Source organism: Dermacentor albipictus, chromosome 1, assembly GCF_038994185.2.
Source record: "Dermacentor albipictus isolate Rhodes 1998 colony chromosome 1, USDA_Dalb.pri_finalv2, whole genome shotgun sequence".
NCBI lineage: Eukaryota > Metazoa > Arthropoda > Arachnida > Ixodida > Ixodidae > Dermacentor > Dermacentor albipictus.
The window spans coordinates 230,328,075-230,345,206 of record NC_091821.1 but is presented as its reverse complement, the minus strand read 5'-3'; the positions used below and the strand labels follow the sequence as shown (position 1 = coordinate 230,345,206).

The 17,132-nt window shown below is 39.5% G+C and overlaps 1 protein-coding gene across 2 annotated transcripts in view; it reads right to left on the bottom strand.

Moving 5' to 3' along the window:
* Positions 1-17,132, bottom strand: part of Als2 (Amyotrophic lateral sclerosis 2) — a 100,480-nt gene that overhangs the window by 52,513 nt on the left and 30,835 nt on the right. The window contains exons 6-10 of one of the 2 annotated variants that reach the window (XM_070531025.1): positions 16,110-16,281; positions 12,292-12,547; positions 8,449-8,478; positions 5,224-5,386; positions 877-1,005 (exon numbers count right to left, since the gene is read on the bottom strand). In XM_070531025.1, the coding sequence (XP_070387126.1) occupies positions 877-1,005; positions 5,224-5,386; positions 8,449-8,478; positions 12,292-12,547; positions 16,110-16,281 (750 nt within the window). The remainder of the gene's footprint in view (positions 1-876; positions 1,006-5,223; positions 5,387-8,448; positions 8,479-12,291; positions 12,548-16,109; positions 16,282-17,132) is intronic. The other variant, XM_070531026.1, reaches the window with a different exon arrangement.

The following is a 17,132-nucleotide window of genomic DNA, read 5'->3' as shown; positions in this document are numbered from 1 at the left end:
AATGCCACGTTGTTCATATTGCTTGGCCAACGTGCCACCTCCAAATATTGCGGGGGTAGAGGGGAAGAAGTGCCTACTATTTTACTACTAGCGCCATCTGCCGAGTATGCAGTAACTTACACGCGTGTGGGGTATCCCGGGTGTGACCGCATGCCCCACTTTCGCCGAGCGCGTCGAGCTTGTCTGCTTTTTTTTCCACAACAAACAAAAAGGTAAGCACTGAGGAAGAAGAAGTATATTCCTGGGCTTCCTGGCAAGCAGCTATGCATCAGGAGCAGAAGAGACATTTACTGAAGAGACGACGACAGTGGCAGTGGTGCTTACTTAATCACATTGTGTTTGGTCCAAAGCGAAGGATTCCGACGGCAATGGCGGCAAAAATCAGAATGAAACCGATTGGTGCGAATAGGGCCTTTTCGGCAAAACTTGCACTGCCTAATTGGATTCCGCACCACTTTAGATACCAGATGCCCCAGTGTGAACGTTCCCTTAGAATACCTTAATGTACTTATTCACTAGATACATGATACATTGCTAGATAGATTGCTAGTCAAAAGTCTAACTTTGAAGCATAAGCAACAATATGCAATCCCAATGAAAATGTCCACGCCCCATGACAAGCACAATGTTTGAAACATTGTATGAAATAGCATGAATCTGTATACTAGCGTGGTTCAAACAGCTGCCATAAATGTGGAAAAGTGGACAAGGAGGGTGGCACGCCATAAGTGCCATGAAAGCCATATTACCACAAGCATTATATATTCTTTTCTGACTTCTTTCTACATTTTAAACATTTTATATTATGCATTTACATTGCTTTTTCTTTTAAGAATTGAAGCAATAAAAATATCCCAAATGAGAAGGAATGCTTACTGCTAGCTTCTGGCTCACTGAGTCCCAAAACGATTTTGTTGACTCCGCCAATTTCATTTCTTTAGTTGAAATATCATACAAAGCCAGCCACTCATTTAAGCAGGACTGCAGGCTACTCCAAAGCTTTGTCTGCAAGTAGAAAAATAGTTACTCTGAAAAAGCAAGCACACATTAATTATCCACTAACGACATTGTGATTTTTGGGCAAAACAGTACTTCTGAATGGGACAAGAGATGACTACATTACAAGTGCTGGTCCCATTCAAAAGCACTATTTCTTTGCCCAGGTATGTACCAACGGGCTCAAATTAGCGCACTGTTGACATTGTCAATGCCAGACACACCACAACTCCATATTCCAAGTTTTTTTCTTTCACTGTCTTGAATTGATGTGTATGACATAACGCACTTTTAGAGCTTTGAATTCTCAATGAAAAGCGAGTTTAAATTGAAGACAATCAACAAATAATATATAATTTACACATAATAAGAATATATGCAAGTCCATTAATATCATGGCTAACCCGAGGCTTTACATGTTACCATCACTGAACTGGAACATAGTTGCAAATAAAACATATTATAAAAGGACAGAGACAAAGTAATCAATAAACTAGCTGTTCTTCTGTAGGCATTTCAGCATACTGACATCAGGCAAGTAATTTTCTTATGACAAAATTTTTTCCTTATTGGCAGTAATGGCATTGTTTTTTTTTTTTCAATATTGCTGCATTCACTTCAATGTAACTTTTGGAATTTGACAGTTTTAACATTTTTCAGACACTGGCAAAAGGTATCAGCATATTACAGTATGGCATTATGGTATGCATAGGAGCAATAGTTATCTATTCTTCCAACAATCACACAACGTGTACAACCCGCATTGGCCAACTGCAACGAAGCTTCGCTTTGGCTAAATTGGTTCTAAATGGGTAGTATATGCTATCGAAGGAAGCTAAGCAAAGCTGCAGGGTTGGTAATTGTCTCATTCCTTTATTAAAACCTTCTAAACAGCATCTCAGCAGACAATGCGGCCACCTGATGGTTAGCTGATATAAGGCCGATTCCAGAAGATGGCTTCTGAAATTTTCACTGGGCCGCAGGCGCTTTCCAATCTTGGAGGTCATGCACAGGTGCCACATTCATTCTGGGTTATGTGTCATTTTTGGCGAGCAGTAATGGTGGCATTTTACTTAGTTCCAGTATCAAAAATGTCTAGTTTTGTAAGCTTTTCATAACACATCCCCTCACAGCTCCAAAGTAAATATTTGCACGGAGGCTCCTATGTATCCACACAATATGAAGCCAGCCTTTTTATGTGGTCCAAAATTTATTTGTACTTGGCCTTTAAGGAACAAAAGATAGCAATAGGAAACTGCTATAAGACACCACGTTCATTTGGATCAAGGATCTGCAACTAGAAAGAAGACAACAGCACAGATGCACACACTGCTATCTATCATGCATTACATATGTGTCTTCTAACATTGAAGAACGAGAAGAGAGTAAACCAAGGGCCCGATTTTTCTTTAGTCATATCATATGAATGAAACAGTGAAAGCCTTTAGCACAATATATCAGACTTTAAAAAAAATAAAAGACCAATTTTTTCCCTTTCATCACGGCAGGACTATGGAGCATTATAGCACTATGATCAGGCATCTAGTACTCTCAGAAAGTACCGAGCTTTTGCGTTACCACTGGTATTCTATTTGATGCAGTATACATGGGCACAGAAGTCAGCCTTATATGTATAGGTATATTCAATGCGCAGTGTTTGTAATTTTTATGCACTTTTTTACAGTGTTCCAAAACAGTAGATAACACTAAGAATTATTAAGTCTGTTTCATCAAAATTAATTCAATATACCAAGAAAGCTGCTGCTGAAAATTTATGTATAACTGGGCAACTTGGCAAGTCAGATAGCTGAAATGCAAAGGTTGGTCCTTCCTAAAAATTGCCAGTTGTCTGTCTAGTAAGCCAATGTTGGAAAAAAAATAAGAAAAAGCGAGGCAATATAGAATTGTTCAAAAGCCACCTATAGTTAGGGTTCCACATTTTCAGTACAATCACATAAAATCCAAAAAGCACTCACTGTTATAAAAATTGACAATTCAGAGTTATCAAAACAATCCAAATTTTAGGGTGCTCAGCTGTATTCACGTGACCATGCCCTTACTAGCTTCGCGGAAAATGTCTGAGAAGATAACAGTGTTCCTTGTGACAACAAACTCCTCACACAACCTGCCCATCAAGCAAAGGTTCCAAAAGAAAAATTAAGTCTGCTCTCAGTAATTAGGGAACTAAAAGGAGAGTCTGCTTTTTTGCATGATGTGTACCATCTCCTTGACATGTACTTGCAGCTATTGCCAAGTTTATGGAAAGGCACACCAGCCACTGTCGTTGCATGGAAGTGAATTTTGGATTTTCATGTGCCAAAACCACAATCTGATTATGAGGCATGCCGTAGCGGGGAACTCCAGATTAACTTTGACCACCAGGGGATCTTTAACTTGCCCCCAATGCATGGGACATGGGCGTTTTTGCAGTTCACCCCCATCGAAATGCGGCCACTGCGGCCAGGATTCAATCCCGCAACCTCATGCTTGGCTCTGCACGAACACCAACTGAATACTTGACATTGTAGACGAGGAGAAATGCTGTGAAGTCATTAACAGCTAAGAAGAAAACTATGTTGCTGTTGCTGAAAAGTGGAGCAGTGGAGCAGCAACACATTCCTCACGATTTGCAGTACACCAGCGAATCATTCTAGAACCAAGCTTACCCGCCGTGGTTGCTCAGTGGCTATGGTGTTGGGCTGCTGAGCACGAGGTCGCGGGATCGAATCCCGGCCACGGCGGCTGCATTTCGATGGGGGCGAAATGCGAAAACACCCGTGTGCTTAGATTTAGGTGCACGTTAAAGAACCCCAGGTGGTCAAAATTTCCGGAGTCCTCCACTACGGCGTGCCTCATAATCAGAAAGTGGTTTTGGCACGTAAAACCCCAAATATTATTATTATTAGAATCAAGCTCAGATCTTGAACACAAACATGTAGGGGGAACTGCCAGCAGCATTCGACACATGATTCGGTGTTTTCTGTCACTTTACCACTGCGAGCATGACACTACTACTTGGCAATGGGTTCACAGAGTATTGGGTATATGCCGTTGAGAAAGCCATTGAGCCCCTAGTTTTCTAGAGGATGCGTGCTCGAAAATGGCCCCTCATTTCACATAATGTGCAAGATCTACTGGCTTTTTCTGTATCCAGTGCAAACATTAAAAGGCCATTCTCAGTGCTTTATTCCATAAACCACAAAGAGTGCACCACAATGTCCAATTCCAAAATTGTTAAATATGTACACTAAGCTGTAATAGTGATAAGCCCTTCTGCTTTTGTGAACGTGGACTGTAAATAAAAAACATTCCAGCAGCTATATTTCCCTTGTTTTGCTTTTAACAGTCATGGTTGCTTTTGAGGGTATTGGGGAAATTAAGAAGTGATTAGCAATTAAAATATTAGAAAAACTCAATTTCATTGAGCCATAAAAAAAGCTTCAATTAACTCTGAATTATGTGGAAAAAATTAACTCTGATAAGCACCTTCTGATTTTGACCCAAAATAAGCTGTGAAAATACAGAACCCTACCTAGAGCATACAAGCTTTCTTATTTCCTCACCTAGTACATAGAATAGGCATTGAATCCACACGCATTGGAAGGAAAACCCCAGTTCTAAGGCACAGGCACTAATTGAAAGTCAACAGGCACTTAAGGAAATGCAAGACAATTTTTCTCAAGACAGGTGAAATAAAAAAAAAAAACACAACAGAAGTTTAAAGTGTATTCTTCAGTACATAGTCTCTGGGCAGGCCAGTGGTAAGCACAGGTGATGGCATGATAGGCATACATGTTTGTGAGCTTGCTTTGTTACTGCTCACTTCAATAGAGGGGTTTTTCAAGAACTGCAAATACACACAAAATTGCCACACGACTGGCCACTGGAGGCACTTTGTATGTACTCGTGGGCTTCTTTCACGATCGGAAAAACACTTTTATGTAGCACGTATTACGCAACACGAAGCCGTATCGGGACTTTCTCATGTTGCTCTACGATTTTCTCATTGACACTTTTTATTTAGTTAGGCAGAATGCAAAAGATACTCCTGAGTATCTCCAAGCGACAACAAACAACATTGCCTTGGTTTTGTCCAGCTACATGGATTTTGCATATTTTTAAATCTTGGTGCATGATAGTTGAGACACCCAGTATACAATGCTAAATCATATGTTTACGTGTTGAAAAATACACCCCAATACCAGATCAAAAATAAGTTCGACTTACGTGTTGGTCCATACTGGCAAGCAGTCTACTGAAAAGCCGCGTGTACTCGCCAATTCTTTTCAATGGAAGACAGAATAGCTGCAGCAGAATAGTCTGTGAGCTGAGCTGACTTGTGTCACCAACAACGTCCTTTGCAAAATGGCTGAGAGCATTTGGAGAAAACCTAACAAAACAAATGTTCGGAACTATAAGGATACAATTCATAGGTTGCAACTTGTACAACATAGAATATGGTTCCTTATGACTGCATTCCAAGGCAATGATGACAAATTATGTCTCAAAGTCTCACAAAACCAAATAACTACTATTACAAGTGAGTATAATCTTATCAAAATGTCAAGTGACTTCCATCATCACGATTCTGGCCGACAAAACACAACAGAAAGCAACCATACGAGGCAAAGAGACACCGGAGCCAGAGAAAGCATAGGGAGAAGCAACTGTTATTTTTAACTGAAATGCATATAAATAATAAGGAATAGGAGAATGAAAGTGGATGAAGAGACAACCTGCCACAGGTAGGAGCTGAACCCACGTCTACTTCATGAGTGCAGTGCTTTACATTCAGCAACCATGGCAGCTATCCTCTCGTCTGCATTCTTGGGTATTTGTGAACATGAACTAGATCTAGTCTTGGGTGTTTCAGCCAGCGCCAGTCACAGCCATGGCAGCCCCTATGCTTTGTCTGGCTTCATTGTCTGTTTCCTTCATACGGTCATAAGTAAGAAAAACCGAACCCCTTGGTTCCCCTTAATATTTTTGCTCACAACGAAAAGCAGATATGAAAAAAATGCTAACATGTGACACCACCACCTCATCAATGATGAGATTTCTCTGCTTTTGCTTCTGCACACTTAGTTGTGACATTTGAAAAAAAAAATTGACACACTAGCTATAGTGTTTACTTTCAAGTAAGAATAATACAAAAATGTTGTGAGGGTTTCGGATTGTTGGAGGACAGGGCAATCAGCCTTTCAAGTGAAACTGTTGGCACCCTGCTGCATGTACAGGAATAATATTTGGCTCAGATGTTCATGAGTGCATTGGTTCTCAACAAACTAATTTACTGCAGTGTCCAAAAAGTGTTGTAAAACCTCCTTCAAAAAAGAAATGACAAATAATAATAAAGTAATGCTACTGAACGTAATCATATCATCAACTTCCCAATACTAATTCTAGTAATTCTAGTTCATGCATACTCCAATATGTTATTACTGAAGAGATGTCTACAGGTGAGAGAGAGAGTTTTTAATATGTAAGAAAGAGCACAGAAATCAACCCGAATGTGTGGATTTCTGCACACATTTGGGTGCAGTGGTCAGTGGCTCCACCCGAATGTGTTGCCACTGACCTAGTATCGATTAAAATATGACTATTTACGACCATTTCCTGACTTCCCAGTCTGTCTGCTATATGAAGTTAACTGTACGCGCGCAGAAATTGTGAACTGTGTAAGTAATTGAAGAGCCAGGCCATCCATGCAAAATATGCCATGTTCGACAACAGCTATCTTAGGCTGCAACCTTTGTGGAAAATACTATTATCACAAAGCTTATGTTCAACATTATAGGTAGGTTGATAAAATTAAGTGTGTTACTCTCTGTCAAGAGACCAATACCAAAAAAATACATTACGAATAGTTCAAAGGAGCCCATAAATACAGCATCAAATGAGACAATGCATGATTTTCAGTACATTCGGTGTAAAGTTGATGCAGACATGCTTCACAAAACAAATAATTTCAGTGGAACTTGCGCCCTCGTAATATATGTCACAAACTAATTTTACATGAGAAACATACTTCTCAGCATGTTCATCCCACTGTGTTGAACCTGACAAAGGCTGTGCACTACAGTAATTGCTTTTCTTGTTGCTGCCGCTGAGTGTACAGTCATGAGCAAAGTAAGAAACTCCACCACCACCCCTTTATATCTTGAAATGCGAGTGCATGCCATCTGATTGTACTATTGTTTCATAATGCTTACAGCGCAATTCTGATCTTCTGCTCCTAGATAACACACTAAACAACAAACTTTATCTTTGCTAACTGGGGAGAACTGGGCAGAAAATAATGCTCTAAGTGAGATGTGGGGGCCAATTACTTTTGCAGACTGGTTGCATCTAGAAGCAAAAATAAAGGAGTGTATCCAAGTACTGTCATGTCGCATCGTTTCTCCTGCATTAGAGTACGTGAGTACTCTTGTATCTACATACATGCATATATACACCAATGCCACTTTGTCTCTAAATAACAGGTTCTCTGCCATGAGGTTCACTAAAGGCAGGCTAGCACGGGCTTACTTGTGTTCCCAAATGATGGCTAGCCTAAATGTTGTGTCCTCACTCGCTAGGCTTTTCACAGATGATTACATACTATGCTGATAGTTAAATCCTGCAGTCTGGCCATAACACTATTAGCAATTGGTGTAAGACGATTAATGGCACTCAATTACTCTAAACCAAAGTTTGTGTTTTTAACTGATCATAATGCTCGCTGACCAACAACTTATGCCTTGAATAACATTCATATTTGTACTTCATACAACTAACTTCGAATCCACTTGCAGTTTGACTTAATGTGGCATTATTGCATAAATGTCACTCTTGCCTTAGGTAACCGCTTACTCGGCCTTGTCAAGCCTTATCTGAAAACATATGCCTCCCTAGATATGTAAGCTTGAATACTTTATTATTGTTTGTCCAAAAATAGAATATCCTTCCACCATTTGGAATGCAGATTTCACCAAATTCATAACACTTAACCACTGCAAAACCATGCTGTATGCTTTTTTTTATTATTACTATTATTACATCATTCTAGCATACCATCACTATGAAGTCATGCTCACTAAAAAAGCTTGTCATATCTTAAAATCGTTCATCTGCTGCTCTTTTGCAAATTTCACTATCAGGATAGAAGGAGGGAGGGAGGAATAAATAAATAAATAAATAAATAAATAAATAAATAAATAAATAAATAAATTATCAGGGGTGCCACACATTTATTAGTGCACGCATGAAGAAAAGCTAAATGTGTCTTTGCAACTTTCTCACAAAAGTTACCAGAAATCAGCAGCAAAATAAGACCTGACCCATATCTCACCCATGCTTAGCATAAACATAACCACATGCATCACATGCAACTAGCACAACAAAATGCTGCTTTCGGTGTGACTATGAGGTATGTGACATGTATTAATGATATATTGCCAAATAAAAACTTACAAAGGAGATTCCAGCTCTCTGAATTTATCACTGCAGAAAACAGTCATACCAAGTTAGCATCATACATAGTCTTATGCGCACAGTACTGAATCTAGACAACAGCATCACTCCAACACACTTTTTCTATAACATGCATTTCCCAGAAAACTGATTCATGAACTGAAGGTTTCACAATTATTCAAGAGGAATGCTTTTAACATGGAATATTAGTGCCACTGACACCCATAAAAAAAAAAGTATGCACAACATAGTTGAATGGCTTATACACTAATATAACCTGCAGCTGAACATTACTGCAGCTAGAAACATGAAGTTTGATCAATGTATTTCTGGGGTGTGCTCATTAGATGGTGTAGGTACTCAATAAGTGATAGTGTTCCTAAATTTTCATGGCCAGAAAGGTGCCATAATGTGTTTTTGTGAGAAATGAAGAATGCTGTTACCACATGAATAAATAAAACTTGTAAAGTTCTTTCAGTTCTATTCTGCAAGGTCTCATCACTGAACAAGCAATTACAGGATCCACAGAAAATATTTCTGTTGTACGAAATTCCTACAACATACAAAGAATACATCGCTATGCCAAGACACGATTTGAAATAAGCCTACTCCCAAATACCTTCTTTTTGAACAACATTGAACTCGACAAAATAGATTCTAGATTATAGGGTTTAACGTGCCAAAACCACTGTCTGATTATGAGGCACGCTGTAGTGGAGGACTCCGGAAATTTCAACCACCTGGAGCTCTTTAAAGTGCACCTAAATCTAAGTACATGGGTGTTTTTGCATTTCGCTCCCATTGAAATCCGGCCGCCACGACCGGGATTTGATCCCGCGACCTCGTGCTCAGCAGCTCCAAAATAGATTCTACACTGGCAACTATGCCTAGTAATAAGGCCGCAGGTATGGATCACATAACTGTACATATAAAGAAAGTATAGATGTTTTGGGTCCTATATTATGCCACATTCTCAACCACTGTTTGTAAACCGACAGGTACCCAACATCGCTAAAAATAGCCCGAGTTGTTCCAATATACACGGATGGAGATCGCTCAAATCCTTCCAGTTATCGACCTATATCGGTGCTGAGTGTCATTAATATCCTTTTTGAGAAAATTCTTGCGTATCATATTAATAAATTGATAGAAAAGTATAATATAATTTGCCCACGGCAACACAGTTTCCGGCCGCATCATTCAACTGCATTAGCGATGCAATCATTAGCTCAGGTTATAAACTCTGCTTTAAACAATAACAAACTCGTGGCTGTAGTCTGTCTAGATTTGAAAAAGACTTTCCATACGGTAGACCATTCAATCCTTTTTGTACAACCTTAAGCACTACGAGTTTGGAAGACATATTTTGAAGTTGTTTACTAGTTACTTCAATGAACGTCGTCAGACAGTAATAATGAATAAGATCTAATCGTCGCCACAACTTATACATGCAGGTATACCCCAAGGGTCGGTGTCGGGACCCTCGCTTCTTTCTTTATATGTTTCCAACCTTCCGTGTGCCCTACACTTTGGAGATATGTTGATGTATGCAGATTACACCGTTATAATAATTACAGGAGATAATATCAAGGAAATAGAGGCTAAAGTAAACTTAGATTTGGCAAGCATCTCTGAATGGTTCTCAGCAAACAAACTTTCCATAAATGTTTTGAAAACAAAATATACAGTATTTCACTCCTGTAGTAAACATGTAGACCTTAACTCTGTGCGCATTAGCATTGACAATTCCGTACTAGAATATATACCTTCTTTTAAGTATCTTGGCACAGTTTTTGATAGGCACCTGCACTGGCAAAATAATTTTTTAGCGGCGGGGGCAAAGATGGCTTCAGGGTGCTATAAACTGATACAGGCTCACGACTTCTTTGAGAAAAATACATTATGCATACTATATTTATCCTTTATTCATAGCCACCTCTCTTACTGTCTCGAATCATGGGGATGGACTTACAATAGTTACCTCAAACCAATCCAAAAAATACAGAAACGATCATCAAGAATCACAAGTTATTCTAAGCGGGATCACCCCAGCAAGCCACTATTTGACAACCTACAGATACTAGCCTTCGATTCACTGCACCTGCAAAAAACAGCAACTGTTGCAAACAGCATCGTGAGATATAACCATCCCTTCCATGTATCCCTCTTTTATGCATCATGTCTAACTACTAGAAATGTAACACTTCGTAACTTTAACCTCCTGCCCACACACAATGCATATGGAGAAAGACGGCTCTCTTTTATTGGGGCAAAAATATGGAACACCCTTCCAGACCACATCAAGTATGCTCAAACGTTTGCTCCTGCAGGGAGACAGTTCTTCATGCACATGCATTCATCTTAAATATATTCTACCTGTTGTGCGCATACGATTTTACCATATAATGTGAACATGTAAGATGTTTTCTTGAATTGATGCAACTGCTTTTTGTTATGCATTCTTTTTCTTTTACATTTGTACTCATGTAAATTTCCCTCTCCCCACTGTTTTATGTTGGTATTTTATACATAATGAAGTGTCTGCATTATTGTGCTTTAGTTTTTGGACCCATGACTAGCCTATGGCTACGGGTCCAAACAGTGTTGGACACATTCCTATTGTGTTTTCAAAGATTAATAAACAATTTGAATTTGAATTTGAAAATAATTACAAAGAATACTTCGCTATGCTGAGACATGATTTGAAAACAATTCCCTTTCTCCCAAAATTCACATTCATTCCAACAGCACTATTTAGACTAGTGTAGCTAAACAATGGCTATCACATGTTGTTCATATCTTGACATACACTGAGTAAATTCTGTGCAATTGCATAATGACCTTGCAACTATTAAAAGTATATGTCAAGATATGAACAAGGTGTATAGACTGCAACTTGAGATGAGATTCAGCACTAAGGAGACAAAAATACAATGTGGCAGGGCTGCACATTAAAAAGAGGACAGTCCTGGCTAAAACACGACAATTTGTCAGCCTGCACTAACATATACGAACTAATTTGGCTTAGCCATCTTGTACCCTTGATTTAGCAATTCACATGTTGCCTGGCAAGCACAGGAAGAGGTATGAAAAACATATGCCATTAAGGACTTGCATAATCTACATTTAGGGTTACATCGTATGCCATGTGAATGATCATGCCACTAAACAGATATGCAAATCTGATCACACTAATTAAGAATGAAGGCTTAGAATAAGGTAACTACCAAAGACATTAAGGTCCACCGCCATGGTCTGGAAAGGTGTTAGTTTACTCCCCCAAAGTTCATTGACACATGCACATACACACATGCTGAAGACAGGCACATGAGTCAATAGCCATCAGCAAAACTCAATATTTGTATAGGTTTGGAACCCACTACAGGTGGGTAGACTTTGCTTTCACTTTCACTCCCCTCCCCTTTTTATACAAATATGAACAAAAAAAACTTTTTTTCCTTTTTTTACAATAAGCATAGAATTATGCTTCTGTTTCAATAATTATGCAACAGAAGCATGCTCCTCAACAATTAAAAACATTTCATCTATGCTCTCCTTCTCTTCAGTCTCTTCAGTGACTGTTAGCTTCATTGTTATGCACAGGTGATGAAGTTTGTTCTGTGTATGTAAAAACACTGACAAAATTGCCTGAAACAGTAATTACTAAATATACTGAGACACAAAAGTGTTGCACCTAATCAAACCTGGACTAAATAGGAGAAAACTGCAAATGTTTAATGTGCTTACATATCTGGTTACCACTAAAACAAGTTGCATAGTATAGTAAAACGAAAAAGTTGTTGCACTTTTTAACACACTTAAAGCAATGGTTTGTTCACTCACACCAGCATCCTGGACAGTGATGCAAAGCCTCCAACAGCCAAAAAATCTGTGACTGCCTTGGTGTAAGACCAAAAGGCATCAATCCAGGTGTCTTTCTTCTCCAATATTGAGAGGGCACCAGAGAAGTGGCAGCTTTGTAAAAGCAAGGTCAAGTCATACGCATTTGCAGATAGGAGTGAGACAAGCATTTCTGTTGTACTAATAACACTCTTCAGTGGCTTGCAAGCATAATCTGGAATGTCAGCAATTATGCTGCCTGAAAGAAGACAAGAATGAGCAGAGTGTTACAAGTGTACAACTATTCTATAAAATATAAGACATAGCACCACCATGGCTACTAACCTCAGGTAATTAATCTTAGCTAAAGAAAGTGGTCAAGCCGAGTGTTATTTTACTTTACACCATGAACCAACTAGCCCAGCAACAAGTCTTGTTGAGTCTTATTGATCACTGGCTTTATCGAAGCACTAGTGCATGCATCACCACTCACCAAATTCAGGTTAAGCATCCTCAATCTCATCTTTCTGCATATGATGGAGTTACTAGCGTATTTTAATCATCTATGCTATGCAGAGCTGTTACTGTTTAGAACAAATAAGTAACCAGCCATGCACATTGCAACTTATCAGAGAGGAATGGTTCATTATAGGAAGTTATTTAGCTGTCAGTCCAGTCTGCTTGCAAGGTACACTTGCTGCAAATGAAGACGGCACAAAAATCAGACCTTGTATATGTGCAATGGAACTGTGTCCAAAATGTGGACTGCACCTATAGACTGACAACACCAACAACTCACAAACGTTAACCTTTATCTCTCCCTCTTTCTCTCACATTGTATTCAACATTGCCCTCGATATGCCCAATTTCCACTTTATGTTTCCCTGTAATACACTCACGCGGCAATTAGCACAGTATGAACAGCCCATTGATTTACGCTTTGTTCCAGTAGAATATGCACAGAGCACAACAATGTCATTCAGTTTCAAGTTCTGCCTTTTCATTCATTGTGAGTGATTCACTATAGTCATACTTGTGCCGTCCTCCCATGAACTATATTCTGCTGAAGTTTAAGTCAAAGTGCTTTGCTACTGAACACCATTAGCCACACTGTGCAATATGGGATACAAAAGCATGGCAAATTCTAGGCCACATCCATCATCAAGTGGGAGAAAAAAAGCATGCACAGACCAACACTGTAGCCACTTAACTCTTTGTACAAAAAACTGTGGTTACCGTATAAACTGGAATATTGGTCAGCCCAGAATACACGTCAACCCCTGACCTTGACTCGGCCAGATAACAACTCACAATGTTATAAGACTGCTACGTAAGACGAGGGGCGAATTTAGCAGCCTTTTTTCAGGAAAAAATATCTCTACTACCCATATTCCTGTTTACAGTCAAACCTCGATATAACGAAGTTGTACCTGCAGCAAAAAAACTGCGTTAAATAGCAAATTTTGTTAGCAGTGTGTTCAATGGGGTTGGTTGGTCCATCTTTAAAATAAAATAAAGCGCTCTGTCTAGTGCTCTTTAATCGCTCGTCCTGTGTTGCGCTGTTCCTGTTTATATTCTAAATTTTGTTACTTCAAGGTTTTAAATTTTTGCAGTGAAAACAATTTCACAGATTCACACAACATTTCTGGTGGATAGCATCTTGTCAGTAAGCACTTATAAACAAACTGCAAGAAGGTTTAGCCATAATAGCATGGTTATGAGCGCCAGCACATGCGGTGCACATTGCGCCAAGAGCAACGCATCGGCATGGCTCACGGCATCCAAGATTTGCACGTGTTGCGTCACGCATAGCTGTAAACCTTGGGACACCATGGCTGACTGTGCTTAGTCCCCGCAGCCCCCATCATCAGACCGCACCCTCAAATTAAAAACAGTGTAAATGGTATGGATATTCATTCCAAGAAAAAATTGGCAGTTTCACCTGAAGGACACAGCTCTGACTGCAACAGTAAGGTTTAACAATACGCTTGAACGTCTCGGACAGTATTCTAACTATACGCAGGTCAGACTAATATGGACGCAACATACATAGGTGCACCAAAATTTCTGGCATCCCTAAAAGCTTTAACATGCCATGTAGGGCCTGCAATGACATCGCACAGGTACCACTACGCTGCCTGGAAAGAGCCATGCTAGTAAATTGCATCACTTTCAGTTTTGAGCACTGATATTGTTTTGCACTACTAATATTTAATAATCTGAGAAGATTGAAGATAAGAGGCACGCACAGTGAATGTTATGTTTCCTGACATTTGTTTGTGGGCTGGCATTTTCGAAATTCTGAGAAATAATTTAGTCAAATACATATGACCTAGTATGAGCAACATTAGTGATTGAATAGTGTAGTAATATAACCCACACATACGGCATAGATAAGCATAGATAAGCATATAGCATACATATACTTAAATATATGCAGAGCCCCAGGGCGACGACACCAGTGCCCGCAATGATGACGGCAAAAATTAACTTGGAGTGCCCATATAATTGCTATCACAGTAAAAAAATGTTGCAGTTTCACCAGAAAGGCGGACCACTGATGGCGATAGCAATGAGACCACTACACAAAGTAAAGTTCATAGATTTACCAATGTCACGTGCACTCAGGCAAACATGAACAGATCTCACTCGATGACCATCAACACTCGGCAAAACGTGAGTGAATGTTTAGCACATGTCTCAGAAACTTGAGATTATGTGATCGCTAACACTAGACACAAGGGAACACAATGCACATAAAGGCCCAATCTCAGCTCACCTGAACTTTGCACTTGGCACAGACTAACTCTAAAAGACTATGCGTGGCCCATGTATGGACAGCCATGCGCAGCCATGGCAAGGGTAAAGGAGCAGATGTGCTAAGGGGGACAGGGCAAATAAGCATGCGTCTCCTACCAACGTCAGAAATGGAACTTAAGCACAACTGATACTTACTTTTTGCCTTCCTAACTAGTATGAACATTCTCAAGATAATGCACACTATGCCTACAGTTGCACTGAATCACGAAAAAAATTTTGAGAGAGAACAGATGCCCTATTTAAGGTGATCCAGAGAAAAGACGGGGAATGCGGGAGATGGCAATTCAAGACGATGAGCAAAACGTGAACAAGGTGAATGCAGGCTCCTGCATTCACCTTGTTCACGTTTTGCTCATCGCCTATTTAAGGTGAGTTGTACGATAAATAAATTTGTTAGATTATTTCAAACCACTTTTAAACAGATTTCAACAGTTGTGATATTCAGCCGTTGCGACATATTCATCTGTCACAAGAGCAGTTCATAAATAGTTTTCTCTATCTTTTAATGTTAAATTAATGAGAAATCAAGCAGTGTAAACATGCTGCCTTTACTTATCCAAATATTTTTTAACAAGGTAAATTTTTTTCCAAATTCACTGCATGACATCAACTTTCGTTAGTGTAGCTATATTATACAATCTACACCCTCAGAAAATCCAAACACTTTTATCATAACAAGCCATCAAACAAAGATACCAAGGACAACACAGGGGAAACCACTTGTACTTACTAATCGAAGTAAAGAAACAATAAATTAATGGAAATGAAAGTAGATGAAAGTGGATATGATTAATAAAGATTGGGCCCCTCAGTTAACCCTCTTTCTTCTCGTTCAAACACTTTTATATAATTTGAAAAATTTAGCTCACAAAAGCCAGGTATATATACATATATTTATGCTGCATATTCTTCCATTTATTTGTGCAACATAAACATAATGAACCACAACAATGACGTCAATTACCCACAGAACAAGACTTATGCAAATAGAAAACACATACCGTCTTTCACAAGTTGGAGAAAAACCTTGTTTTGTACTACACACAGGTTGCTAAGGCAACGTCGTTCTGATGCTCCAAACTCGTAAAGTGCTTGAACTTCATCTGTTTCTTTCAGGTTAATCAGGCAACCAGAAGAAGGCCCACCAGCAAAAACACCAGTAATAAGGCCACCCTAAAACAAAATGTCAATCAGTAACATTGGTAACAAAGGACATATACTGAGCATTTATTCCAGCATGCTACAAATCCACATAATTCATGCAATGCCAATAGTATTGCACAAAATAAGGTAAGGTGCCAAGAGTTCTCTTAAAGGGCCCCTCACCAGGTCTGGCCGGCCATTTTGACCTGACAAGCGCAGTGGGCTTACAAGAAGAGCATACAATGCAGACTCGCGATTGTGTCTGCTAAGTATTACATCCCTACGCACCATGGAGAGAGCTTAAATTTCAAACTATATGCCATTTGCCCTTATCACGGGCGCCACGCTCCCAGCCAAAGAGTCGATGTCGATCACGCAAGTGCGCCTAGGTACATGGTAGTGCTGTGACATCACACATAGCGACATGCAACTTCGAGAATTGTTCAAGGCAACACCACTTATTTGTTTAATCTGTTGCTTCAATAGATGAATTAAAGTTTAGAGAAATAATAAAACATACAAACTGAATGTCTGCATGTTTTTATGTTTTACTTCGTAACATAACAAAAGAGATGTACTTCCATTTTGTCTGCTTGTTCTCACGTCATGCAGTCGCACGTGCAGAGAATGAAACTATGTCATTTTCTAACGTGTTCCGGCACTGCGATCATGTTCTTCCATCGTCTCGAGTCTGCCTGAGTTCTTGCGATTGTGGCACTGACTTACACCACTAATCAAGTGTTCTCGTGCAGAGTGCACAAAATCACCCGCTGCATGAAATGAGACAAACACAGCAGCTTGCACGTGAGATCATCACCGGAAGTGCGCCATTCAGCAAGAATGCAAGAGAGTTAAAAAAAGAAGGCGGGGCCCGTGCCGTA